The sequence below is a fragment of the Pollicipes pollicipes genome, unplaced genomic scaffold, assembly GCF_011947565.3.
Source record: "Pollicipes pollicipes isolate AB1234 unplaced genomic scaffold, Ppol_2.1 Scaffold_4295;HRSCAF=5057_pilon_pilon_pilon, whole genome shotgun sequence".
Taxonomy (NCBI): Eukaryota; Metazoa; Arthropoda; class Thecostraca; order Pollicipedomorpha; family Pollicipedidae; genus Pollicipes; species Pollicipes pollicipes.
Window position 1 is genome coordinate 34,627,958 of NW_023596461.1, and position 27,955 is coordinate 34,655,912.

The 27,955-nt window shown below is 59.0% G+C and overlaps 1 protein-coding gene across 1 annotated transcript in view; it reads right to left on the reverse strand.

The window, feature by feature from the left end:
• Window positions 1-13,245: 13,245 nt before the first annotated feature.
• LOC119097472 (uncharacterized) overlaps window positions 13,246-27,955 on the reverse strand; it is a 70,237-nt gene continuing 55,527 nt past the window's right edge. Inside the window, exon 6 of the mRNA XM_037220501.1 lies at window positions 13,246-13,353. Coding sequence (XP_037076396.1) covers window positions 13,246-13,353 — 108 coding nt within the window. The remainder of the gene's footprint in view (window positions 13,354-27,955) is intronic.

A 27,955-nucleotide genomic window follows, 5' to 3' on the forward strand; every position in this document is an offset into this window, starting at 1 on the left:
GGTGAGAGGCAGGCGACGCCATATAGCCTCAGCAGCTGAGTCGTCGTGAAGCCCCAATGAGACACACATTCTCGCTAGGGCAACCTTTATGTAACACGTATACTCCCGCCTATATCAGTTCGCCGTCCACACGTGCTCACATCTAAGCCGAACGCAAGCACATTTATCTCCTGGACTTAATCTCTGCTTGTTATCGCCTGTTATGCTAATGCTCAAAATTGCTTGACATAATCTCAGACATTCGAACCGCCAGTCTCGCCGCCTGCGTTCGTGCCCATGTCGGGTCGGCATCTTCGGCCGCTTCGGTCGACTTACCCCACCTCGCTGCCTGCTGCGTGCCGCGCCCGATTTTAGCTTCATTTAACGAGCGCCGATGCCAGCGCCGATGCGGCCCGGCTGCCGGCGGCTTTTACCGCATTGCATCGTATATCTACGTGGCTTTATTTACGAGTGAAGCGGCAGTGTGCGCCGCTGTGGGCGGCTGTGTATACGTTTTAGCAGCCTGTCTACTAAAGTGATTTTCAGCGCGTAGTGACGAAGCAGTCCGACGGAGTTACGCGCGGTAAAGTAGCGACACGCCCTAATGAATTACAGTTAATGTCTGCTGAAATGTGTTCCAAACTTCCGTTATTCGCGGTGAACGCCGCTGGAGATAGAGTCGGTACTGGTTGGCACGCGTTCAGGCATTTCACCTTATTTCACGGCGCCGATTGAACGACGTTCCTGCTGTCGAGCGGTTGGCCCGGTGGCGCGAAACAAAACACGCTCATCTTCCCCACTATGAGCAGCCTGCAGCGGCGCCCGGCTGGACGGGTCCAGGCCAGAGCGGGGCGGGGGCGGGGAAGGGCCGGCGCGTGCTGCCAGATCGGCGGCCAGATGGCGGGCCGAACCAGCGGCGGCGGGCGCGCTGCAGAGCCGCCGGACAGTGCAGCCGGGGCCCGCGGCGCGGTGCGGCGGTGTGCGCGCCGTCGCTGGCGTCAGGCTGAGGCGGTCCCCGCCGGACACATGGCGCCGCCGGGCCGGCCGCGGCCGCGACGCTCCTCGAGCGGCCGGCGCGGTGATTGTGGCTGTGTGACTCGAGGCTCCCAGGAGGCCAGCGAGTGTGGCTGCGAGTGGGACCGCCCGCTGCTCTCGGGCGGGCGGTCCTAAGTGGGACTCCGTGGGAAGTGGCCCGCGGCGCACGGCACGTCGCGTGAAGCAGCTGCGCTGGCCTGACCTGACCGGACCGGACGACAAGCTGCCGGGGTCCGCGCGAGACTCACCTCCGTTGTCGAGCGGCGTCCGCGTCAGGTACTGGCCGATTCGGCGGCGCCGGCTCGCTCCCCCTCGGCGGCGCCGGCTCTCGTGCCGGCGCTGGCGGCTCGGCTCGGCCGCTCGCCGCCCCGGCATGGCCAGATCCGGCACGTCAAGGCCAGGGGCTAACTGTCTCACGAGCGGGACGCCTTCGCCCCGCCGCCGTGACTGTCCAGAACCCCCCTCCCCCCTCCCCCTCCCCTGAGACACCTCATCTCGCTGCCAGCCGGCTGACTGTTGGCATCAGCTCGGAGCCCCTCCACTGCCGGCCAAACTTGCTAAAGTGCATTGCCATTGACATGAGTCGCTCGCCTTGCAAATGGGGCAAGGGGGCAGGGGGGGGGGGGCTGAGCTAAGCACGATACACAGCCGTTCGTCGCTACCGTGGATGAGATATCGCTGATGCGTATGGAGAAGACATGATGCCAGGAATTGCGCGAAATGACTTGTCTCTCGCTGGGATGTACTCAGCCCACGTTTTGCCTTTGTATATTTTGGTTGCTGTTTTTCTTTATATCTGTTTACATATACACACATGTATACAATGTGTATATATATATATATATATATATATATATATATATATAATATATGTGTGTGTGTGTGTATGTATGTGTGTGCATGCATGCATGCATGCATCGCTTGGGATGAATATTATTCTTGCATGAACTGTCGCATATTCGTCACTTATTTATGTTCCCATGCTTCAAGATCATATCTCATCATCGGTGCATGCGACTAATACAAGTGATAACGTCTGAATTTTAAAGACGTTTAATATGCAACCGTATTGTTATTGCACCTTTTAGCATTGAAAAAGAGCAGCCAAATGATTATATGGTTGTGAACGCATCGGCTGAACAAGTTTAAAGGGCAATGATTTGGGATGATTGTGACCGGAAAATGTTAGCAAGGGGTGATGAGTAAATGCTGACAAAGGACGCCCTCGGCGCTACAAGATAATATGATAAAATCATTGATTGGACACGCATTGAAACATCGTTCTTTCTGGACGGGATTATGTTCAGAGCTGTTATGGCTCAGACAGATCTCGGCAAACAACGGTTTTTTAGTTCTGACGTTGAAGCGAAATGCGAAAGAAGACGGTACAGTTGGAGAATCAACAAATACAAGACAAACACGGGAGCGTATTATCAAAAGAAGTTGACGTCTGTGTACAAACAGGACGAAAAGGCCACGGGTTCATCTTCTCGCTGCGTAAAAGGCAAAAACGAATTAGGGGAAACCGGTATTGGAAAAAAGAAAACATTGGGAAAAGTGATCGTTCCACGTGCAGGGAAGTGCAAGCCAGTCTGCCTGCCGTTCGTGCTGGGCGGTCTGGCCTGAACCCATCGCCAGAGCGCCTCGGCATCCCGAGCGGCTTCAGAGCCGCGGGTGCAGTGGGACCGGGGGGGGGGGGAGGGGGGGGGGGGGGGCAGGAACACTCCGCGCACTGCGCAGCACTCGGCATCGGCACCATTGAATGTCAATGGCAGTCAGGGACGGCCAACACACCGCGCCGCTCGCAGGGTCCACCGGCCGGCGCCACTCACGCAGACCGGCCGGCGTGAGGCGCCACTCACACAGACCGGCCGGTATGAGGCGCCACTCACACAGACCGGTCGGTGTGGGGCGCCACCCACGCGGACCGGTCGGTGTGAGGCGCCACCCTTACAGACCGGCCGGTGTGAGGCGCCACCCACACAGACCGGTCGGTGTGAGGCGCCACCCACACAGACCGGTCGGTGTGAGGTGCCACCCACACAGACCGGTCGGTGTGAGGCGCCACCCTCACAGACCGGCCGGTGTGAGGCGCCACCCACACAGACCGGTCGGTGTGAGGCGCCACCCACGCAGACCGGCCGGTGTGAGGCGCTACCCACACAGGCCGGTCGGTGTGCTCAACGGAAGTCTCAACAAACAAAAGGCTGTCGCAGCTTAACAAAAGTCCCGTGTTGTTGCAGGCTTTGCGGGGTGTCGAGGTCTGGCGTGCGCTTATCTTTTCGCCAAACACACCCATTTGCCATCGGGCGCGAGGGACGGGAAGTGCCGTGCCGTCGGACACTCGCGCCGCCGCCGCCCCCGCCGACGCCGACGCCGACGCCGACGTCGCCGCCACAGCTTTGGCAGGGTCGAGCGGTCACCGCCGCCCGTCGGGGCCACCGGAAATCAGGTTCCACTGAGCGAAAATCAATACCGCGAGCTGCCGCTCCGTTTGCGATGCGGGCGGCGGCGGCGGCGACGGCGACGCAGCAGCGCTGAGCAATGGCGCCTGCTGTACTTCCCCTGCATTAGCGAGCGTGACTGGCGGCGGTGTGTGGCGCGCTGCGCGGCTCGGCGGCGGGCCGCGCAAACTCCGGGCCGCGCTGCTGACAGCCGGCCACGGCTGGGCGCTTGGCGTGCTGCTTGACTCGGCTAGGGAAGCAGACCCCGGTGCTTCAGACAATTGGCATGGGACCGGCTGAGATGGCAGACGGCGAAATTGGAGCACGTGTTCTGTGTGGCTAGGCGTGCTGTCACGGAGTTGCGCGATGTTTTTGGCAGCGTACTGGTAAGAATAGCGCCTTGAATGTCGTGATAATTAGTATTTGCTGATTTATTTTCCATGACGCATGGTCGGCATGTTAGAAATGCTACCGAGGACGGTCAGTCCATAGGTCAAGTCATCAAAAGTGTTAGCTCCGGGGCGTTGTTAATCATGCCACTGCACTGGGACGGGGATTCAATATGGTGGATGTGGCGGAATCAACGTCTGCGAACGAGCCAATGCAATTTATTAGTTTTTTCACGCAGTGGCATTTCATGTATGCTATTGCGTGGAAAGCAACGTAAATGCTGCCCTCCCCCGTCATCACCCCTTCCCAAACTGTTGACCTGTTGCAGAGCCCCTGACTAAAGCACGCGGTGACACGGTGAGCCTGTCGGGCCCGGAGAGGCCACACTCGGTACGACTCTGGCTGCGCCCAGGACAGCACCAGCTAGCACGCGGTGACACGGTGAGCCTGTCGGGCCCGGAGAGGCCACACTCGGTACGACTCTGGCTGCGCCCAGGACCAGCACCAGCTAGCTGTGTGGGCTTCGCCCGGAACGGACAAAGCTTCGCTGGGACAGGCGCGTTTGTCGGCGTTCAGTCAGCTCAGAGCAGGAATTATCTGCAGCCCCCAGCAGGTCTCGGTCAGCGTTTCCGGACCATCGGCGCCTGCTGTCAGCGCCGTGATACCAGAAGCTTGTGTTTCTGATGGTGGTGGCTGACCAGTCCGGCCCCTGTTGAGTCTCGTCGAGCCGGCAAATTGTCCTGAAATAGGCTGACCTTTCACCCAACAGCCTTGTCCGGACGCTCTGCGCGAGTAGTTTCCGCGGAATAAAACCATTTAATGGATATAGAGTGGTAAAAATGCATTAGCTTCGGCTGATCAAAGCCAATGTCACTTCAAACACGAATCGCACCCGACCATAATATGGACGATTATGCCCGTGGCCCGAATTGTGTAGCGATCGGACGGGTGATCCACTGGACTGTATTGATCTAACAGTGCCAGTTTAATGCAAACGTGTTATCGAACCCCCGCTACAGTCCCGCACTGAGTGGCGGTGGTGTGCGTTACCCAACAGCGTTTGCTGGTATGCCATGGCACGTGCAAATGGGAGGTTGGCTACCGGTCGCCACCCAGCATACGGTCGCCACCATACCCAGCCATAGACGATGTCCTTAAGGGTAACCCCAAACTCCCGAGAAAACCACTCGCAGGCACCTGGCGGACCCTTCAGGCTTGTCACTTCGATGCTCGTTCTCAATCTCCTCTGAATGCTCGTGGCACGTGGCCCGGTGTTGCAGGTTCCAGATGCCAGCGAGCGGGACCGTTTCGACCCACGACACGTGTGCGGGTCACGGATGACCTCGGTGACCCCGGCGGCGCCCTGCCTGCCCTGCTCTCACTGCGCTACATCGCCGCAAGGTATGTGACCGCATTGTGCGACGCCACAGCTGTATTCGAAACAAATCTGAATAGCAAGTGATAACGGCTGAAAACTGTTGGTGGTAGAAAGCCGCGTGTTGCTAGCTATGCTGAAAACCAGAACACTCTGGTGGCAGCCTTCGTCTACCATCCCCACAAAAGGTCGCTTGGGAAACTTCGCGTTTGAATAAATGAATCGCTCACAGCAGTTTGTTAGAAAGCTTCGTAGTAGTCGGCACCTTATCACCTCGCCCCACCTCTGCAGGCACGATCACCTCACTATCACCGTGCCATTATCACCATCATCTTACCTCAGCAGGCATATGACACCCCTATTCATCTCGCCGTTTTCGGGCGCGTGCCGGGTGGGACGAAAGAAGGCAGCGAAAACAGTTTGGCAGTATTGTTGTAGGAGGCTTAGGTTTGTGGCGAGGGCAAAATGGTCTCAGTAGCCGGCGCGCTCTATAATAAAAAGGTGTGTAGCTAACTACCCCAACGCGCCATCTTGAGAAAACTCCGTTCAAGTATTACGTCACCCATGCCAACATCTCCAGCATTTCGAATGTCATGATGCCGTAATTAAGGGCGTTTACCGTGGATCGTGAGACTGCAAGATGAGCCTTACGGGATGTGACTGACATGCGGTATCACAAAATACCTCGCCGTCGGATGACGTCACGATTCTAGGAAACAAGACGATGGACAACGATTGGGCGAGTATGGCAAAGGTGCGATTTAAATCCCCCTCCCCCACCCGAGATCAGGAGTACCTTTCAGAAGTGTGTACACAAAGAGCAATGCTTTTTCAGTTCGGAGCGCTTCTATGAAGTACTGGTGCTTTTTCAGTCCGGAGCGCTTATATGAAGTACCGGTAAGTTGCCAGTTTGTCTCACTGTGCCTGACCTTTTCATCGCTATTTTTGCCTCGCTTACATGTTTTTGTCACATTTAGTTTTGCTATTTTAGGACCCCTGATGCGTCTGCGGCGTCTGAGAACCTCAAAGCGAGCTATTAAAATACACTACTTCTATTACCGAAAGGCGGCTGTTGACACCTGCCAAACCCCGGCCCACCACCCACCCCTCCCTCTCCCGCGGGCTGGGGCACCAAAGGCGCCAGCGGCCGCGCCGCCGACGGAGCCTGACCGTACGAGAGCCTGCAGTGGACGTCAGTCATCTGCAGTCGCAGTTGGCAGTTCTGGCGCAGAGCTGACGCAATCGTATCAGGCCTTTCCCGTAACGTGACGGCCGCGCGGAACTCCGCCGCCGAGAATCAGAACCAGCGATTGAGCGCGGTGCCGAGAACACTGGCTCTGGGAATGGGAGGCGGTGCTGACGCGCAACCGCCTGTCGCGTGCTTGTTGACCCACAAGTGAGGCTGCGAGGTTTGATTCGACTGGACGCGAAAGGTCGGGGATTGCTCGTGGTTCTCGCACGTTCTCCAGTGCTGAGAACAGCATCCGATGCCGCCGTGTATGATGGGGGCTGCCGTTCGAGTGGTGCTGCGAATTCCGAGCACCTCAGTGAGAAAGAGGAGGGAATCGTGACGAGAACGGCACGTTGTCTTCTCCGCGATGGCCAGTCTGGACGCTCCGCGTCACGTGCCGACTTTTTCGTCTTATAAGCCGGATACAGAGCGCCGCACACCCTCTGCCAGCGCCAATTAGCCGGCGGCCCCGGCGCTGCGGCCGTTGTGGCGCGGCGCGGCGCGGATCTCCGGCGCGCCCACCTGTTGCGCGCCGGTCGCGTGCCGGCTCGGCGTCCATCGGGCGGCTGTCGGCGGCCGGCTGTCCCGCTGCCTCCACTCTCGGTAAGGGCGTCTCGGCTGGGAGACGCCCAGTCCGCTGCCTCCCCCCCCCCTCCCCCCTCCCCCATCCCGGGCGGCGGCGCGGCGGGGCCTGGCAGAGCACGAAAGGTGCGGGGTGGAACACTGGACCTCGACTTTCTTACAGAAAGCTTAAGCCTTGTGACATTTTTGTGACAAACATTTTTGTGAATTGTGGTGTATTTAACACACGGAGCATATGACGCTTTGTCTTCCGCGTTGAAATGCGCGAGATCCGTGTTTCAAGACCTGGGCTGCCAGTGCGGTGGGCTGCGGCGCGCGGGACCGGAGCCCAGCGCTGAGGAGAGGCGGCGTCGAGGCCGTGACGAGAGAACGGACGCCGTCGGCGGCATAGTAGGGCGGACGTAGGCACAGCGTGTGGGTGAGTTTGGTGTAAGTGGTGAGTCGTAAAGCTACTGTCCCTTTCACGCTATTGTCCCTTTTTTGTGCGACTACGACAAGACTAGCTCTCTCGTCCGAGACATCGGCGTCAACGGAGGACGTGCCGTATGCCGGTGTCTGCACGATCAATATGTAGCTCTCTCGTCCGAGACATCGGCGTCAACGGAGGACGTGCCGTATGCCGGTGTCTGCACGATCAATATGTAGCTCTCTCGGCCGAGACATCGGCGTCAACGGAGGACGTGCCGTGTGCCGGTGTCTTTGCGCGATCAATCTCAATCAGGACCCGGTTACGGATTCATTATACACCAGGGACCGCCCGTGGACCTCAGCTAATGGGCTGGGATTTTAACAATGCATGGTTGATGTACGGACTGCCGACAGACCGAATCCCGCCGGAACGCGCCGGGCACATCAGCCAAAGTCCCCTTCAGCGGCTGCCGTTGGCCATGTTGAGTGTATCCGAAACATTCTAGTGGCATTGGTCTGCTTGCTGTTGTGACAGGATGTCGTTGGTTAGAGGGAGGCCGCGGTAGAGATCCCTCTTTCATCCTTGGACCGTGTCACTATGGGGTATTGTTTCGCGTGGGAAGAAAAGTCCAAACCGCGTTTGCTCTCAGATTGCTTAAGATAACGGTCGCCGTTGTTTGAGAAGCACGTTGCTTTATTCGACAGGGGGCGGGGGGAGGGGGGCAGCACAGTTTTCCCGGCATCTCTGTACAGGGAGTCGGGTGTCGAAGCCATGTGTGCTATCGCTGACCTTACCCCAAAGCTGCGTCAATGCTGAGCATCACTTACCAGTCGTTTTCAGGCCAGCGGGTTCTGTAGCGCTCAAACGCTCATTACCGTTCCCCAACATTCAAATAACCAAAATGGAACAGCCAGTGCCAGTACCATTGGTACTGGCTGACACTAGCACACGTGGATATCATTCCAGGCGAAAAGCTAACTTCTTCAAATACAAGCAGGCGCCGATGAACTAGATAGCCAGATTTGCCATTGACGTAGGACAGTGCCATTGACATCCAAACAAGGTCGAACTGCGCCCAGCCCCTTCCTCTAATCACGATCGATGATTGCGATCTCGAGTCGGACGTGACATTCATTTCTCAGTCCAAACGGCCGGCCCGCGCGCCGCCTTTCTGTGAATGCACTGAATGCAAATGTAAATGTGCCAGCCTTTTGCAGACTGCAGGCGGCAGGACGCGCCGCCTGCAGATCGGGGTGGCGGGGAGGGGAGAGGGGTGTATTTGCATGTGAATCGGCCGGCTAGCGAGGCCCACTGCCGCCCGCCCAGCCCCAGTTGACCTGGCCTCGACCAGTCGCAGTTCTGGGCCACCAGCCCGGCCAGCTCTGATCCCGGCCGACCGCCGCGCTGCCCTCTTCCCGAGACAGGGTCCCACGCCCCATGCGTCTGTTTGTGGGATGGTTCGTCTTTCGCCCCCGTGGCGTCATTCGTTGGGGACAAACACCCCTTTGGGCGTCATTCTTTGGGGGTAGGTTGTGCCACCTGTTCGAAAATAAGATCCTCAAGACCGCACTGGTCTGAATTAAGTCCCGCGGGCCAAACACCTGCCGTCAGTTTTCCCTCGCATTTGGAAACAGTGGAATCAAACACTCACAGAGAGTCAAAATTATGGGTGTCACCGCTTGGTTCTTGTCTCTAATGGGAAGGACACATCCATTGCAGCATACCGCTGTTATGGCATTCTCATTGGACTCCCTGGTGTGCGACGATGTCTTCCCAAAGAAACTAACAGCTCCTGATCGAGGCAGTTGTTTTCCTTCATGTACTGCTTGTCGGTATGGGGAAGTGGCAACGTGATACAGAAGCGACGAGTGCAAAAAGTTATGAACTTTGGCTCCTGTATCGCATGCAATACCATGCGCCCAAACCGAGTGACAGCTACGCTGCGTGAACTAGAATGGCTCAATGTCGACGAACTCATAAGAGAGTGCGATATAATAGTCATGCGTAATATCCTCACAGCCACCTGCGCACCGGAGATGCTGCGATAGCGGCTCTGACGCGTCGGCCGGTGTCCCTCTAGCAACGGCCGTCAAGCAGCTGCAGCTGCCGCGTGTCCGCACTGAGCTTGGACGCTGCCCGTTCACGTTTCGCACATCTAGCGAGTGGAACGTGCTACCTGCAGACGGGTCGGTGTCAGCGGTCGCGAGTAACACAACCTTGAGGACAATATTGACCTTTTTGTGAAAAAGATAAACAAAGTTGTTTTGTGGTGTACGGCATTCATCCGCGTTGACCGTTTTATGTTTTGTAATTGTTGCATGCACATTGCCGTGTAAGCTAGGAAAGCCACTTTGTGGAGCTCCTAAATACGCATCTATTAGTCTATCAAAAGCCAGCGGGGTTTGCCAACTCAGTTTAATTGTATTCAGGTTATGCCGAACTATTTGGGAGCTAACATGCTCGCTGGCGTGGGCCGTGCACTTGAGTTAAATAAAGCCTCTCTTGCTCTATTCGGCCGTGGAGACATCGCCGTGGGCGACTCCAAGAAGAGGCACGCAAAGACGAGCCACATGTCCTCTCCCCTGCCGTCATGACCTCGCATTCCCAGCCCGCCGTCGGCCCCGGCCCCGGCGCGGCTCCACGTGACCCCGCCCGTGCGCCAGCGGGCGCGTCACGTGACCTGGCGGCTGGGCGGCTCTGCTGACGTTGGCGGCGCTTTAGCGGGCTGTTTATGGGCGCCGGCGACGCGGCGTGCTCCGCTGCACGTGCCGCCCGGATCGGCACAGCGCCGGCGGCCGGCAGGAATCTGTGCTGGGCGCTGATCCACGGATCGGCACAGCGCCGGCGGCCGGCAGGAGTCGGCGCTGGGCGCTGACCCACGGATCGGCACAGCGCCGGCGGCCGGCAGGAATCGGCGCTGGGCGCTGGTCCACGGATCGGCGCCGGTTGGCTGAGCCAGTGAACGGCGCCGTGGGCTAGGAAATGCGAGCCACTCGATTGCTTTCTGCGCTAGTCTTTTAAGAGGCGGTGGCTGGCACGGACTGCCAGATGTCAGGTCAGGTTTGGATTGGATATCTGTGTTAATGTTCTGTTTCGGAGGCATTTAATGGCGACGTAGTGCGAGACACCGGGAAAAAGACGGACTCAAAACTGTCCGGAAGGAAACCACACGTGATTTTAATTAGACTAATGCACCACCTTTCGAGTAATGGCGACTCTGTCCGTATGCCTCGCGGAAATATGGAAAACACTGCTATAAACGCGCCCGAAGTGGTAAACGTCGGCAACGCACGTGACTGACATTAGCCGGGAATATCACGGCAGCGACTACCCACAACCGTGTAGATGCATCAGACAGCCTTCCTGCTTCAGGCATAGCCGGCGAACGGCGGGTGGAGAAAAGGGCTATGGCCCAAAGACAGCATAAGTGCTTTAGTTTACCATTATCATATGTCGTTCTGAACAGAAATGGCGCCATACTGTGTTGTCGGATAGGCAGCAAAGCAATTCTTCCATCGATTTGTGAAGACCGTCCTGACCTGAGGTCGCACCTCGCACCACCATCGCCGGTATATTTGTGAATACTGTCCCGACCTGAGGTCGCACCTCGCACCACCCTCGCCGGTATATTTGTGAGGACTGTCCTGACCTGAGGTCGCACCTCGCACCACCCTCGCTGGTATATCGCTGTTGGCGATTGAATTCTCCAGTCGATTTGTTTTACGTGCGTTGGCTGGCAAAAGAATTGGTCCCGTCATATCTGCATCCCGTCAGACTGCATATGAAATATTCATCGGGCCGGCCAAGCGCTCTTACCTCCTCTATATCCGTCGACTGGACACCTTTCCGGCCGCAAGCCGGAAAGGGCTGAAGGGCCGCGCGCTGCAATAGATAAAAGAAATCCCTGGCGAGAACACCTGATTTGTATTCATCCGCCTCAAGTTGATCAGAGGCGCCCGGCCTTGTTATGAGCTGCGCTCGCTCCCGCGGGAAATCTGCGCACGCCATCTAAATCTGGCTCCAATAATCTATAACACGCCTTTCGGGTTTTTGTGCGGGTATCGGCCGTGGCACCAGATGAGGCGGGCTGCGCCCGGCCAGTTTTTTGTCGCGCATCAGAACGGATTTCCGCGGTGGCGTTGATTGAAGCTCAGCAGCTCATTTGGGCGTCGCCGGTCGTGCTCCTAACCCCGGGCGCTTTATCTGCGCTTGGTACGGGAGCCGTGCGGCGGCGGGAAGCGATGCGGCGAGAAGGAGAGGTTCGCTTAAACGGAACGAAAATGGGAAGTTGACACAGGCAGGCGGATGATGTGAGTTCAATCAGTATACCTGCGCATTCTCTGTGATAAAACATTCGTACCCCATAAGGTGTTGTGAGTATGTTTAGGGAATGGTCTCCTCGTCCATTTATTCCGTCCGTCCTATCCCCACGAAAAACCGGTGAGCAAAGGCGTGTGTGAGCCGTGTGGGGCGCGCGCGCTCCGATGCCGTCCCGCCATCATCTCTTCATCTGCCATCCATCGGCCGCCGGCTCGGCCTGGCTCGGCCCCATCCGGCTCTCTGTGGGAGAGATTGCGGGAGCTGCTCTCAAACTACCTCACAAATCAAATTTTAACATTGGCTGGGGAGGCGACGATTCAATTAAGTCGAGCTTATCGGGCGGCCGGGCGGTGGCGCTGCGTTCCGCCGGAGGCCGGCAGGACGGCACCGCGGTCTGCGCTGACCGGCGGGGCGGCGCCGCGGCAGGCGGTGCCGCGACCCGTGCTGACCGCTCTCACCGCGTGACGCATCCGATCAGCCGATGACTCTGCTGTCGTCTGTGATCCCGCCCGGTGATGACCGCGGACACTGGGGGAGCTGGTACCGAGTAGCGGCGGCAGGCGATGAAGTCACTGGCAGGGGTGGTGGGGGGTGAGCTGCGACCACGGAAGCCACGGGTCAGCTGACGGCGCCGCCTCAGCCGCTCGCCGGAAGCGGGAAGCCTCCGCTTCCGGCGGGCCCTCGGACGGCGTACCGCTGTATCCGCTGTAGATATAGGTGTGCGCCGGGCTTCAGGACGCCACCGGCGTGTTGCGTCGCGATGCAGTCGAACTGATGAAAATGTGTATTTATTCCGTTTGAGCTCCTATCAGTCTGATGGCTGCAGATGACGAAATCATTTTAGCGCTTATTTCACGCCATGAGAGGGAGTGCGGCGAGCCTGGCGACTCTGCGGAACATCTGACTGCCCACCGATGGCCCGCGATGGAGAAAAACAGGCAGCCACTCGCCATCGACAGACGTCGGACGGGCGACACGCGCCCGGAGCCACCGGCCGCGGGCCACGTGACTAATCTAGAAATGGCGCCGGCGGGAATCGATGTGGTGTCCGGGGCCATTACGGTGGCTGGCCCAACCGTCAGCAGCCCACTCCGGCGGCGTCGGGCCGTCTTCCTCGGCAGCACCGGTGCAGCGTCGTAGAGCTCAGCGCGGATGTATGGCTGGGCGGACGTCTGCCACTGGACCACTGCCTGCTGCTACGCGGCCCCCCCGCCACGGACGCACGGCTGGGCGGACGTCTGCCACTGGACCACTGCCTGCTGCTGCGCGGTCCCCCGCCACGGACGCACGGCTGGGCGGACGTCTGCCGCTGGACCACTGCCTGCTGCTGCGTGGTCCCCCGCCCGCACGTCTGCCACTGGACCACTGCCTGCTGCTGCGCGGTCCCCCGCCCGCACGTCTGCCATTGGACCACTGCCTGCTGCTGCGCGGTCTCCCTGCCGCCACGTGGGGCGTCGTCGACAGCTGTGGCGCGGTCGCGTCACTGCCCAGGATAGGCCAGTCGCGGCCGGTTGCGCAGGATCGGCACCTGCCAGGTCATGGCACTGCCCACCAGGTTCAGCACCGGGCGTGAGCCGTGAGCCCATTCCTGTCGGGATGGAAACCAGGCGAAGGGCCCAATAGACACAGCTCACCCGGCGCCGGCGGGCCTGGACTTTTGCTCCACCTGTCATTTCGGTACAAGGTGAGCAAAGCTTCAGGTGTGTCGGAGCGCGGTGTGACGTCATCGGAGAAGTACCGCGGGCCGGAGAGGCGGCGCCGCTCGCCGGGCGTCTGACAGCGCCGGTCGGAAGGCGCAGGTCGCGACAGCGGCGGGCCCGCCCACACGGCGTCAGTGGAGACGCGCCCGCAGCCCCAACGCCGCCCGAATGGGGCTCCTTTTAGCCTCCTGGTCTTTGTCAAACCTGTGGCTTTTCAAAGGTGAGCAAAGAATCAGGGGGTTTAGACGGAGTCCCGCGGCTGCCGAGCTCAGTGGGACGTCAGTTTGGCGAGGCCGCCTCCGAACGGTAGCCGGTTGGGTGGTGTTCCAGATGGACCAGATCGGAGATCCAGTCCCTGCATTATGCAGCCGGCGCCGCGCCGCAGCACCTGTCGCCGTAGATGGTCGTGTCACGCACCCAAGTGGATCAGTGATCAGAAGTGGCGGGGAGAGGAACAGAAAAGGACGCCTCTCGCCTGTGTCGCAGGCGGTCTAGGTCGCTGATGTGCTCGGACGGTGACCGGAGTCGACCCCCAGACCCGCCTCTGCCCTTGCGCTGTGCCTCCGACATCCATCGGCCGGAGACGCCGCAGTCCCCACGCCGCGCTCCGGGGCGTCGCTCCGTGCCGGGACCCGTCGGGCCTCACTCAGCCCGCGCTCCGGGGCGTCGCTCCGTGCCGGGACCCGTCGGGCCTCGCTCAGCCCGTGCTGGCGGTGGTGCGCTTCAGTATCGCCGGAAACGTGCCGGTTCCGGTCGGTTCGGCGCACTCGGGGGTTTACTCAGCGCCGGGAACGCGACGTAGCGTGCCTGGCTTGAGTGCGGGGTGCTTCTCGGCCGCACATCTGGTCCAGGTCCAGGTGCGCCTGCCCACGGCCGTGTGCTGAGTACAAGATACATACTGCAAGTGTGCAAAGTGTGCACGATGTGTGCAAGATGCATGCTGCGACGTCAAGAGGGCGTCATTGAAGAGGAACCGAAGAACGTTCTTGGCGCGTGGGTTACGTTCAAGAAACGAAGCCTATCAAGTGTGGGGTGATACACAGACTCGTGAATGTCTTGGCTGCCCACAGAGTAGAACATTGGTTTTATAGGTCCCGTCGCCTGCTGGTAACTGTATGGTCCCCGTGACGTTTATTTGGCCCAATTACGCTATTAAATGGACGCTGGAGATGTATACAGTCCGTCCCTGCCTCCGACCTGTCCGTAAAATGTAGTACCGCCGTGTGAGGTCTTCTGCTTCTGAACGGCCTCACAATTAATTACGGCTCATGTGAAGCACCCTGTTGGCCAGCACAGGCTGACAAGTGTTGATGACCACGGGCTTTGATCACGACGATTTGACCGTGAATGTCTCGTTATGCAAATTAAATTGAAGAAGTCGTGCCCACCTGAGAGTGGTTTATTGGATCATTGTGACATCTACCCACAGCATTTGCACCACATCCTTTCGCCGTCATTTATTTGCAAATCACACCTTGTCTAGATCTGGAAGACTGCGCGGCTCTTCTGTCTGCGCCGCAAGCTGCAGCCGCCTCGGCAAGGACAAACAATTTAGCACGAGTCTCCTGCGCGTGACGTCTCATCAGCCCAGTCCCACTCATGCGAAGAGGGCACCGCGCTGTCGCATAGGACCTGAGAACTCTGCGCCCTCTCATCGGGGGGGGGGGGGGCGGGGAGGGGGGGGTGAGGGTGAGGGTCGTGCTGCTCACCCGACCGTCCGCTGCCGACCTGTACTGTCGCACAGAAGACCCGACCTCGGCTGCGGCCCGGCCAGGGGGCAGCCTGTCAGACGTCCGCACTCCAGCACGGGTCGGCGGCCGGCCGCCCTGCAGCAGCGGCAGCCGCGGCGTTCGCGGCCGCGCCACGGCTGCTTTACGACCGCGTCATGGCTGCGTGCGGCTGGGTTACGGCGGCCGCGTGGGGCCGCCGGCCGTCCTACGCGGTAGGGGCGGGCCCCCGCCGCCGTCGCCGGACTCGGGGTCCGTCCTCGGCGGCACGGCGGCGCCCGACGTCCGCTGACCGTCTCGCCGCTCGCTGCTTCTCAACGTCTCGACCACTCGGACACCTTGATGTGTCTCCCCGCCTCGCTGCCCGTTGTCACCGCAAAACCTCCCTCCGTCTCAGTCTCGCACCGTCTCTCCCTGTCGTCTCCATGTTACGTCGTCGCGTCTTACCGCCTCACCACCACTCTCACCGCCTCACCACTACTCTCACCGCCGCGCACGGGAGTGGTCAGGCTCAGAGAGCTGTGCGGCTCTAGGTGCCGTGGGCAGTGACGGGGCCCGCTCAAGTGCAGAGCTACGCGTGACAATCAGAATGCACCTCCCACTGGGTCAGGACGGAGGTACCCCCCTCACCCCGTGCCTTCGTATTGCTCGCGCCGTGTTTTTTCGAATCAGGGCTTTGGTCTTGTTCAAGAATTCGCGCCGTGGGCAAAGTAAGCCTTGCGGGACATGGGCCAGACCTAGCTACGTCAGGGCGTCGGAGTATCAACAAGCCGTCATCGCTGCTGCCACCGCGGTGGCGGAGTGTAAACCAGGGCCTCTGGGGTTTCCTTCCTCTGCCACGTGACGGCGCACCGCTCACCCTCTGATCCTCCACGCAACGCGGGGGCCCCTCTGTGATGACCTCCACCAGCACCACACAGTTACATCACGCGAGACTATACAACGTGCAGCTTTCGTTAATCGTACCTTGTGAGCATAACGGCTGACAGTGGCTGAGTGCGCTGGGCCCAGAGGTTTCGAGTTTTGCATCATGGACGAATGGGGAGCGAGTCGACGAAGAGCAGTCGCCGACCGATATGTCCACACCGAACGAGTTACAAATGACGCCAGGTGTCGGACGAGACGGACGGGACAGCCTGTTGTATTTCGTGATGCACCTGACTCCGATGACTGACCCGACTCGCGCCCGACCCGGACTGATGCGATCTGGCCGCCAGGCCGACTGCCGTCCATCGACCTCCGTTGCGGAGAGACGGCCGTGTCGGCCTGCGCGCCTATCATTGCCCGGCATCGATCGGCCCCGCCGCTAACTTGATAAATAACCCAGCGGCGTCGCATGGAGTCCGTATCTGGCGGGCGGCGGCGCCCATTGCGCGCCGAGCGGCGCGGGCCGGCCGCCCCTGCTCGCTAAGTGCCCCTGTGGGTGTCGCCAGGTGACGGTGACAGGCGCGGACCGCGGCACCGCGTCCAAGCGGCCCGGCGACCGACGCCGACGGCGCGGCCGGAAGGCCGAGCGCCCGCCGCCGGAGGCGACGCTCCACGGTGAGCGCGGGGAGAGGGGAGGGTGCCGACCACAGGCCTGGCGCGGCGGCTGCGGCGACCGCGCCCTGCTGATAGACGGTGGCAGTCTTCCTGCGTTGCGTCGCGTCGGTGGAGCTGGCGGCATTCTCGTTGGTGCTGTTCCTGACATCGCCAACGGGGGTGACGTTCTGCCCACCCGTCCTGACACCGCCTTGGGTGGCCTTCTCACCTGTCTTTTTTACTTCGATGGCCTTCCTACGCGTTTGGCTACTGTGGAGTTTGTGTTATGCGCGGTCATTATCTATGTCAGTTTTCCTTCCTGCTCAGCCACTGTCGCGAGCAGCAGTCAGCTACCATTCTGCCGCTGTCGGTGGTGGTCTCCTCGTCCGGCCCTGCGGTAGCTAGCGGTGGTCATCCCTTGACTCCCATCACTGCCACCCGTCCTGCCGTTGACGTTGGTGGTTCTCCATCCCGTCCTGCCGTTGACGCTGGTGGTTATCCAGCCCGTCCTGCCGTTGATGCTGGTGGTTATCCAGCCCGTCCTGCCTGTCTGGCCATCGTCATCCCTTGCCTGCGGCTCGGAACGACTGGCGGCGGGCCACCAGCGCCTGCCACCCGTGCCTCGCCTGTGGCAGGGCTACAGCGATTTATCTGGGGATAATGAACCCGACGAGCTGGTTTCTCTCAGTCGTAAATTCACGGTGGCGTGAGGAGCGTTGGGCTTCTGTGTTGTAAAGGGACATGCAAAGTGCGCTGGTTTGGACTTGCATTAATTACCATATGGAGATCCCCGCGTGGCTCTCGCTCCCGAACTCCCTCCAGCGCTTGATTGGCCCGTTTGTTTATCTTGGACGACCGTTGTTTTATCATGGGCGATGGTTGTTTCGCCAATGACGATGGTTGCCGCTCATTGTAAGTCTACCTCGGCGTTGGACATTTGTGAAAAAGCACACCAAACGTTTTGCGTGGTAGCTTCTAAGGGCATGGGATAGCTCCCCAAAGCATCTGCACGGCTGTTGCCACCATCTTTACCATTCCTTTGCGTTTTATTCCTGCGCCTGCACCTTGATGAGCGGCCGCAACGCTCACTCGTGCACATACCACGGCTGATGAACTGCGCGAGCGACTGGCCGTCGCATCATTATCCATCTGGATTATAGCGCGTCGCCAGCGCATCGGACGTTATCAGATGGGGATGTTGCCATCAACAGTATCAGCGCTTCGCATTACTTCTCGGTGGTAGTGCTGCCCCGTAGATAGCACTCCGATGACAGTCTTGTGAAATCGAACCACGTGCTTGCGATGATGTCAGAAGACGGCAGGCATCCAGAGGCGAGCGACCTAAACGGAGCGCCGAGTGGAGCTCCGGGGGCCAAACATCGGGAAAATAGAGGTTGCAGGACTGTTTCAGTGATGTTGTGACCAAGGTCTCTGTAAAGGATATCCCACAATGGCGCATCATTATCTTGAGTTATTCAAGCGACATTTTGAAGGCATTCCGCGTGCATCGTTTCCCTGCCTGTCTGTGTCTGCGCTCACGACCAGCCCAAATCGTTATTTATAAACCATTTATTTTCCGTTTTTGCCTCTGTGTGTGCTTCATGCATGGTGTCCGCAACTAAATAGTTGCCTGCGTCCATCCCACTCGTTTTTTTGCTCCCTCGACGGACCAAGAGTCGCATCCCATCAAATCACGCACCGAGTGTATACACATGCGTTACACTCAGAGACGTCTCGAGGGTCGTTCAACAGACATGCAAGCAATCAATCGCACCTGCTGGGGTCATGACCATAGACCGGGTAAGTGTCAATAAAAGTCTGCAACTGGCAAGCTGATGCTGCGGTATGGCCCATCAGCGAATGCATATGTAAGAATAGCACATTATGTAAACAATTCACGGGGATAAGTCTGCTGGTTGTTCATCATCGGAAAACGCGCCGTCGCCGTCCCTGACCAGCGCTATCTGCCGGCGACACGTTTGCACGTGCGAGCGGTACCCACCCTCCGGGCTTTTTGCCTGACCTGTGCTTGGACAAGGTGAGCAAAGAGTCAGGGGGTGTGGGCGCCGTCTCCGGTTTCACCGCGCGTGCCCAGCCACCGTAACACCACCTGTCGGTGGCGGCTCGAGTTACCGACCTCTGACGTCACTGCCGGCCGGGCCGCTTGGCCTTCCCTCCGCCGCGGCACTCAGCGGCCGCTGACGACCAAACGCGCCCAGGCTCTATCGGATCTCATACATGGAAGACGAGTCCCCCCCCCCCCCCCCTGTCGCCGCCCAGCTGTCCTGCTTTGCCTCCTGGCCTTGCTCTACCTGTGTTTGGCGCGAGGTGAGCAAAGGATCAGGTGGGCGAGGCAGCAGCGAAGTCACTTCCTCCCCGCGCCGGGGCCGGCCGCTACCGCCGCCTGTGACGTCCTCTTCGGCACAGAAAACAGGCGTTGATACGTCAGTGATGTGACTGGTAAGAAGATAGAGAGGTTGTGTGTGGGGAATGCAATTGGGTGGGCAACGACTTTGTATCGTTTTAAGTGACAAAATAGTTACGAAATTTGCTTTAAAGCATACGCAGAGGATTGTTTTCGAGCGAACTTTTAAGAAACAGTTAATACAGCAGCGGCACCCAATCGCGCAACACCGGAATTTGTTCATACGTGGCGTGCGGTGTCATGCGGCAGGCGAGCGTAACACCGGACTTTGTTCATGCGTGGCGTGCGGTGTCAAGCGGCAGGCGAGCGTAACACCGGACCTTGTTCATGCGTGGCGTGCAGTGTCATGCGGCAGGCGAGCGTAACACCGGACTTTGTTCACACGTGGCGTGCGGTGTCATGCGAAAGCGAAATGCTCGGACATACTCGGAAGCCGTTATGCAGTGTTGAGTGTTTGGGCGGAATGTCAATAGTGCCTGAGGCGAACCGTGCTGTAGCATGTGGTAAGAGCACTGATGCCAGACACGCAACAGCGGGTTCAGATACGGGTTATACGATCAAGCTGTTTGGATGCACAACATCACCAACGCCAGAGTTCGTAGCTGGCGGTTTGTTTTACACAGCTACGGGCTGAGCTGAAAGTGGGACAAATGTCCGCTGTCGATGGGCGACGAATGGGACTTCCTGAATTAAATACGCCCGAAATGATCGGTTACACGGGTTGGTCGATCGTGTAAAATGTTGTCGACAATCGACGCGCTGGCGCTGTAAAATGAAATGCACTGCTTTCGCCAGGAATTGAAAAACTTTGGTGATGACCCCAGTGGCAACACATCTTGTCACGCACTGCGGCAATAAACACAAGAGGTGGTGACGCTTTATAGCGACAAACAATGGAATGCTTTGTTACATGTACATAGAAGCGTCAGAGGTAGTGTACTTTGCAGAAACAGTGTTAAATGAAGACTAGGCGCTTGACGGGCCAGTTTCGTAGAGTATTGTCACCGAATCAGAGGATGTTCGTACTCGGACATAAGCAAGCAAGAGATAGGCCTTTAAAGGCTTCTCTGTCCTAAACGCTCCTGTCCATACAAACGTCTCCAACCACAAACTTACAAATAAACAAGGTGGATTCAGCTGGTTCCTCGTTCAATTAAATTTCATGAGCATGTTCAGTCTACTTTTTCATCTACGAAATGACAGAGAATGTCTGCTGCGATGCATTGTCCAAAAATAATGATTGGTTTAGCTTTTACAGTGGAACCAAACATGCCCATTCACTTGGTGTTTCACCTGCAAGCCAATTCAGGGTGGATTCTCCCTGATATTTGATATCTGTAGAGCCCCAACGTGGGAAACATCGGATAAGCAAACATTTCCAGGCCCACCATGCTATGTCAGGGGATCATCAAGACATACGTCCACTTCAACACGCCATATTGTCAGCAGATTATGAAACATGACAATAATTAACACCACTGTCAAGTGGTTATCGATGATAGTTGACGAGTGATGTCGGAATTAACCACAGTGGATACACATAACGATCAGTGCGTTCTTGATACAATACGGAAGAAGGTTCTGATGTACCTTGAGTGGCCTGCAACACCATCGCCTACTGGGACCAGTGAGTTCGTCAGACTGCTCCTGGTGTCACTGCGGGCCTGCCATCCCCGTGGCTGGTCTCTGCGGCCTCCCTGAGTGCTTCTGGCTGCTCCTGGTGTCACTGCGGGCCTCCACCCCGGTGGCCGGTCTCTGCGGCCTCCCTGAGTGCTTCTGGCTGCTCCTGGTGTCACTGCGGGCCTCCCACCCCGGTGGCTGGTCTCTGCGGACTCCCTGAGTGCTTCTGGCTGCTCCTGGTGTCACTGCGGGCCTCCCACCCCGGTGGCTGGTCTCTGCGGCCTCCCTGAGTGCTTCTGGCTGCCTCAGTCCCTCCCCCTCCCCCTCCCCTTCCACAGCAGGGCCTGGCGCATGCCCCGGCAGCCACTGCGAACACCTGTGACCCCTGCGAGGGTCGCGCCGCCCGCCCCATAAGCGGACGGTCGTGCCGCACCTGTTGCAGGGCCGCCCCGCCAAATAAGGACTTACGGCCGGCGGGCGGCCGACTTATTCATGCGGCGGCGGCGGCGGCGGCGGCGGCGGCGGCGGCGGTGGTGGTGGTGGTGGCGCCGGTGGAGGTGGGGGCGGCGGTGGCAGCGGCAGCGGCGGACGCGGCCAAGCCGTCAGACGTGGACAATTGACACTTCCAAACAAGCGTAATCGTTGACCATTGTTCCGTGCCGATATGGACTACCGACCGGGACGCGTGGCAGCGCGACAGGGCCAATTTCGCCGGCATCATTGCCGTGGAGGAGCAACAGATACAGCATGCGCGAGGCGGGGCCTTGGAAATGTAAGACACCGTGTGTGATTCGTTGCTGTTTTGAAATCGGCGCCGTGTTTGTAACGTTCACGCGCCAAAGGCATGGGGCCATATCTGAAGCAAATGCAACGCCGATGACAGGGATCGTAGAATTTAGGGCCATGTAAATCTGCACACTGATAAATAAATAATCGATGCTTTTGCTGCACGTGAGGCTTCGTGTTCGTGACCGCAAAAGTGCCCGTCAGCAGCACGCTTGCAACGGTCGATATTTTTCAGCGCTGCAGTGCAGCAGCATTCAAATCATCATTTTTTTCTCCTGTAGGTGGCGCTGCTGTATTCGGTGAACTAACGGGAAATGCCACAAACTATGCCGCGTGCACTGCTCGACGCCGAGTCGACGCCACCTCAAGTGCGTCCTTTGCAAAACTCCTATCGGTCTGATCCACTCCTGATGCGTCTGGCGCGTGGCCACAGGCACATGAGACGTGTGGCCAGATACTGTGTATTAAAAGCTCTAAAGGAGCCTCAGTGTTTTGTGAAATGTCTCTAATGCAAATGTGCGGCGCCGCATTCGCGAGCTGGCAGGGCGATCATGCCATATGAAAATGTGGATGACGGCGGGATCCATGTGCAGCCGTACCGCATGCATAGGCCGCCATCGTGCATTGCGCTCCAGCAAGACGAGTCGCGACTGAACGCATGCAGGACCCAGTCCATATTCAAAGGTCTTGGGTGCATGCTTCAGACCCTGACATTTCGGTGCACCTGTCTGGACTCTACAGCAAGCAAGCCACTGGTCACTGGGCAGCCGGCGCCTCCACAGTAATGCCGCAGCGAGCCCTGTAATCCAGCGGTGTTTGCGTTGCCTGCTGAGCCGCGGCCGACCGTCCGTGGCCGCGGCGCTTACGCGACCGAGCGCATGTGAATCAGGTCTCCGAAGCATGGATTAGCATGCTGCAATGCCCCGGCCGTTCTGAGAACCGGGGTCGGATCAGCCCCGTGTTATCTGGAAATATACTGCATTGTGTGGCTCCATGTATAAGGCCACGTCGACATCGAGGCCATTTTATTGGAATTGAGTGCTTGTACATATGGCCATAATTTATGCTTCTTTCAGCATGTTTGGTCAGTCATTTTTGCAGCACATGTGGCTTTGGCGGGTGACACATGTGCGATCAACTGGAACTTACTGAAGACCCATTGTACCTATCACTTTATCACGTAATGTTCATGAAACAATCTTCAAAATGTCCAACATACCGTATGTCATCGTGTACGGCAGTCATACTGTCGAATAGGACCAGCTTCCGTCCGCCGTCCCTCTCCCTGTCTGCACGCTGCACCGGGACTGCTTGCGGAAGCCGGCGCCGCTCCCGAGCCGCCCGATTGGCAATGTTCCGCGAGGACGTCCCTCGGGGTCGGCCGAGCCCCACCGGAGAGTCCCGCCCCGCCGACGAGGGCGTCACTCGGGCCCCGCCGACGAGGGCGTCACCCAGGCCCCGGAGTCCCGCCCCGCCGACGAGGGCGTCACGCCGGGGCCCGCCGACGAGGGTTCGTCCCGGCCCCACCGGATATCCCGCCCCGCCGACGAGGGCGTCACTCGGGCCCCACCGGAGAGTCCCCGCCCCGCCGACGAGGGCGTCACCCGGGCCCCACCGGAGAGTCCCGCCCCGCCGACGAGGGTGTCACTCGGGCCCCACCGGAGAGTCCCTCCCGCCGACGAGTGGCGTCACTCGGCCCACCGGAGAGTCCGCCCCGCCGACGAGGGGTCGCACTCGGGCCCCCACCGGAGAGTCCCGCCCCTCCGACGAGGGCGTCACTCGGGCCCCCCGGAGAGTCCCGCCCCCCGACGAGGGTGCCACTCGGGCCCCACCGGAGAGTCCCGCCCCGCGACGAGGGCGTCACTCGGGCCCCACCGGAGAGTCCCGCCCCGCCGACGAGGGCGTCACTCGGGCCCCACCGGAGAGTCCCGCCCCCCGACGGGGTGTCACTCGGGCCCCACCGGAGAGTCCCGCCCCGCCGACGATGGCGTCACTCGGGCCCCACCGGAGAGTCCCGCCCCGCCGACGGGGTGTCACTCGGGCCCCACCGAGAGTCCCGCCCCGCCGACGAGGGCGTCACCCGGCCCCACCGGAGAGTCCCGCCCCGCCGACGAGGGCGTCACCCAGGCCCCCACCGGAGAGTCCGCCCCCCCGCGCCGCGAGGCGTCACCCAGCCCCACCGGAGAGCCCCGCCCCGCCGACGGGGCGTCACCTGGCCCACCGGAGAGTCCCGCCCCGCCGACGAGGGCGTCACTCGGGCCCCACCGGAGAGCCGCCCCGCCGACGAGGGCGTCACCGGCCCCACCGGAGAGTCCCGCCCCGCCGACGAGGGCGTCACTCGGGCCCCACCGGAGAGTCCCGCCCTCGACGAGGGCGTCACCGGGCCCCACCGGAGAGTCCCGCCCCGCCCGACAGGGCGTCACTCGGCCCCACCGGAGAGTCCCGCCCCGCCGACGAGGGCGTCACCCGGCCCACCGGAGAGTCCCGCCCCGCGACGAGGGCGTCACCCGGGCCCCACCGGAGAGTCCCGCCCCGCCGACGAGGGCGTCACCGGCCCACCACGAGTCCCGCCCCGCCACGAGGGCGTCACCCTGGCCCCACCGGAGAGTCCCGCCCCGCCGACGAGGGCGTCTCGGGCCCACCGGAGAGTCCCGCCCCGCTGACGAAGGCGTCACCGGGCCCCACCGGAGGTCCCGCCCCGCCGACGAGGGCGTCACTCGGCCCACCGGAGAGTCCCGCCCCGCCGACGAGGGCGTCACCCGGGCCCCACCGGAGCGTCCCGCCCCGCGACGAGGGCGTCACTCAGGCCCCACCGGAGAGTCCCGCCCCGCTGACGAGGGCGTCACTCCGGCCCCGCCGACGAGGGCGTCACTCGGGGCCCCGTCGGCAGCAGCCGTCGGTGGCGGGAGAAGTGGGTCGCGTCCCGGCGGACACGGCCCGGGCCGGGCCCAGATCAAGAGGTCACTGAGGGTTTGGGTCGCGTTGCTGCGGGCGCGATGATAGGACGCAACATTTGGTAGGTGCTGCGTGCAAAAGGCCCACTTATAGATAGCTCCGAGCATGTCGTGAAGCTCCAGATCGCCAACCTCTCTTTCTCACCTCGCAGGAAAAAATGTGCATTGGACAAAAGGTTTGCGCAGGCACAAGCGCTGAGCTCCAAGGGATGTGAAGTCAGGGAAGAGTTTGTGACGTTGAGGTCGACCACCGGCCTTGCTGCGGACTTCATGTGGTTTCTTCCATGCATTTATATTCCGTTCGCCTTTACACGGAATCATCCATCACCGTGCATCCCACGTCAGTGGCGTTGGCAGAGCTCGCCAAAGGCTCATCATGGAAACACGCTGCACGTGCGGGCAGTCAGCCCGCATTCAGCAGAAATGAGAAGCCCCCGCATGTTTTAGATAGCCACTCGGTGAAAGATGGTTCGGATGCATGACGAGAACACCCCTGCAGACGATCCGTGATCGAGCACCGCCCTTCCACGAACCGACTGTCAGGAACCAAACACGATCTTAAAGCTGAGGCTCACGCCATGCAGGAGAAATGTAGCGAGGCGGCGAGTGATGTGCCTCTCCGACATGCGAAGTCTGAGCGCCACTGTGCTGCTCTTCGTACCCTTTAGCTCGCTACAGCGCGCGTATAGAATGCACACGAAGTACACACGCACACCACGACGTTGCCAGTCCGAGCACATGCGCCTGGTTCACATGGGGTTTCAAGGCGGAGCTGGCACGCGCTCACCCCAGCTATCACGTAGGACCCACAAGGCACGGGCTACACTCGGAGCAATCGTCCAGAGTCCGAGGCTGGGAGGACGGTCTGGAGGGTAAGGCAGCATGGCAACCACCTGGCCCCGCCGAGCTGGACGACGCAGCGAACCGTCTATCCATGGAACCAACCGTCACGGCCCAGCGGTGTGTGCGGACCGGTTAGCCGGCTCCCCACCAGCCGGCGCTAAATCATCGCGGCTTACCGCGTCCCGTGCACACCCTTCTGCCGGCGACTGTAATGAGGGATCAGCGGAGGACCGACGCTAAATCACCGCCGCTACTGTGCCGCGGCCGCCGCCTGTTCGGGATTCAGGCAGCGCGGTGGCAGCGCCGGGCCGGCCTCCGTGCCGACTGGCCGTCCTCAGCGGCGCGGCGGCTGGCCAGCACCGCTCACCGGCGGTGCCGCAGCCTGGTTCCGCCGGACCAGATGAGTCACTTTACGTCGGCTGCGAGCAGTCGCAGAAGTATACAGAAGCAGTCATGGTGACATTGGACCTCCTTCACATGCCCGATGTTGTGTTGACCGCAGGCTACCACGCAATCGTCCGATGATTCAGGAGCCTGTGACACTCGCGCCCGTCGTGTGATTTCAAAACCGACAACAAAAGACAAACGGTGGTCTCATACCCCAGCATTGCTTAATAGCCTCAGCAGATTACAGATGGAGGACAGGTAAGATTAGGTCGAGTCATACGAAACATTCAAAACCACTGTTTTTCAGCCTTGGGAATTCGGCTTTGTCTACCGCTCTTCCGAGACTAATGAGTCAAGGTGGCCCCTGGTGGCCTGGTTAGCATGGATTGCTTCGGGAAATGTCATGTTAAATCAGTTTATTAAGGGTTCGTTCCGATAAGTGGCTTTTTATTTGTTCCAGTCATACGACATGGCACAAAAATGAAATGCAGCGCTATGCAACAAAACAAAATATTCATTCTTCGTTGGATCTGATTGTGTTTAAAAGGAGGATTAATTCAAAAATCAGAACTCGTGGAAGTGAAGCTTTCATGACATGATACAAACTGAACGGAGAGGTATCAATTAACCATTACATTTTAATGTCCCTGCACATTTCCCTGTGATGATTTATTTAAGTCAACAAAATGGGAGGCATCGTTAACATACTAGAAAAAGGGAACAGTCTGCCAACTTCAGGAAACTGTTGTACTATATTTCAATGCATCGTTCTCCTCACAACGCGAACCATCCGGTTACCAAGGCTCTTTGGAAAATATTCTTGCACACATAAAGACACATTTCAAGTGCTAGAAAAGTTAATATTTGTTCATAATAGTATGCGCGCCAACAAATGTGATGCCGTTTTAGACACGGGAATGGCATATGGATGCATATACAAACAATGCTCCACGGGGTGACGCGATTTTTTTCCTTTAAGCTGAACAAAGGCGTTGACTTTCAACTCTGCTAAAACATCCTGCTTGCAGTGGCCCGAAAAAGGTTATCGAACTGTAATTCAGCTATGCTTTGGTGACCTGCCATCCGGCGGGAGAGGCAGTAGCTAGGCTGGCGGCCTGGGAATGCTTTTTGAAATTTGGAGGACGCAAAAAGCGCGTGCTTGTGTGACACAAACATTACCTGTGATAAAACTGGTGACTTATGAACTGCATTCATGATCCAGATTCCCACGGGTGCGGCTGCGCACGCTACGTTTAAAACCAGGTACTGTAAGCAACATTTCATTTTCATATCAGCTTCTTCCCTCCTGCCTCCTCTCTCTCTCTCTCTCTCTCTCTCTCTCTCTCTCTCTCTCTCTCTCTCTCTCTCTCTCTCTCTCTCTCTCTCTCTCTCTCTCTCTCTCTCTCTCTCTCTCTCGCCCTCTTCATCTCCCTCCCCACTCTTTTCCTATCCCTTCCTCTCTATCTTTTCGTCTCGCTCTCTCTTTGCTTTCTATTGCGCCTTGCGTGTGGCCATCTCTTCCTGTGTCGTCTTCATGAGAGTCGGCCTGGGATCATAAAACACTGGGAGCCCATTTCCCTGCCCACGAAATGCGAGGCCAGGCGGCCTACGGGGCGGGCGCCTTACAGAAACCCGTAGATCGGTAGCCAGCTCGCGTGTGTACAAGCAGCAGCGAGCGGCGCCGCGTTGGTCACGATGGCACGTTTGTCGTGATGTCACGTCACCTTTTTCAGCCTATCCAGTTGAGCGGTGAGTGCAGCCCTGCGACAGTAGCAAAAGCGTAACACTACGCTGAGATCGGCGGTGTGAGGGTCGCGAGGGCACGATGCGCGCCATTCCTGAAAACGCCCGTAACAAAGATGAGAGAAGCATGGGTGAAATCCAACAGGCGCGCTGTGAGGTTGCTGTCGGAAGATAGGAGAAACTGAAGCCGAAAATCTTGCGAGAGGGGCCAACTTCAGTTTCATCTGCCCTTGGTCGGGCACAATCGGTTTGAGTGAAAAGGGAGCTGAGGATGCTAAAAGATAAGGGAATGTAGTTCCTAGTCAGGCGCGGAGTAGATAGACGTTACGTGGCGAAACGGCGAATTCGGAGTTGACAGAATGGCCTGGCGTTCGTCTTGAAGCGGTCAGTCCGGGTGGCAACGAGGCCAACAGAAGCCCACCTTCTGTTCCAAGACCAACACCAAGCTCGCCACCCCCAAAAATGCAGTGATAATAAGCCCGCC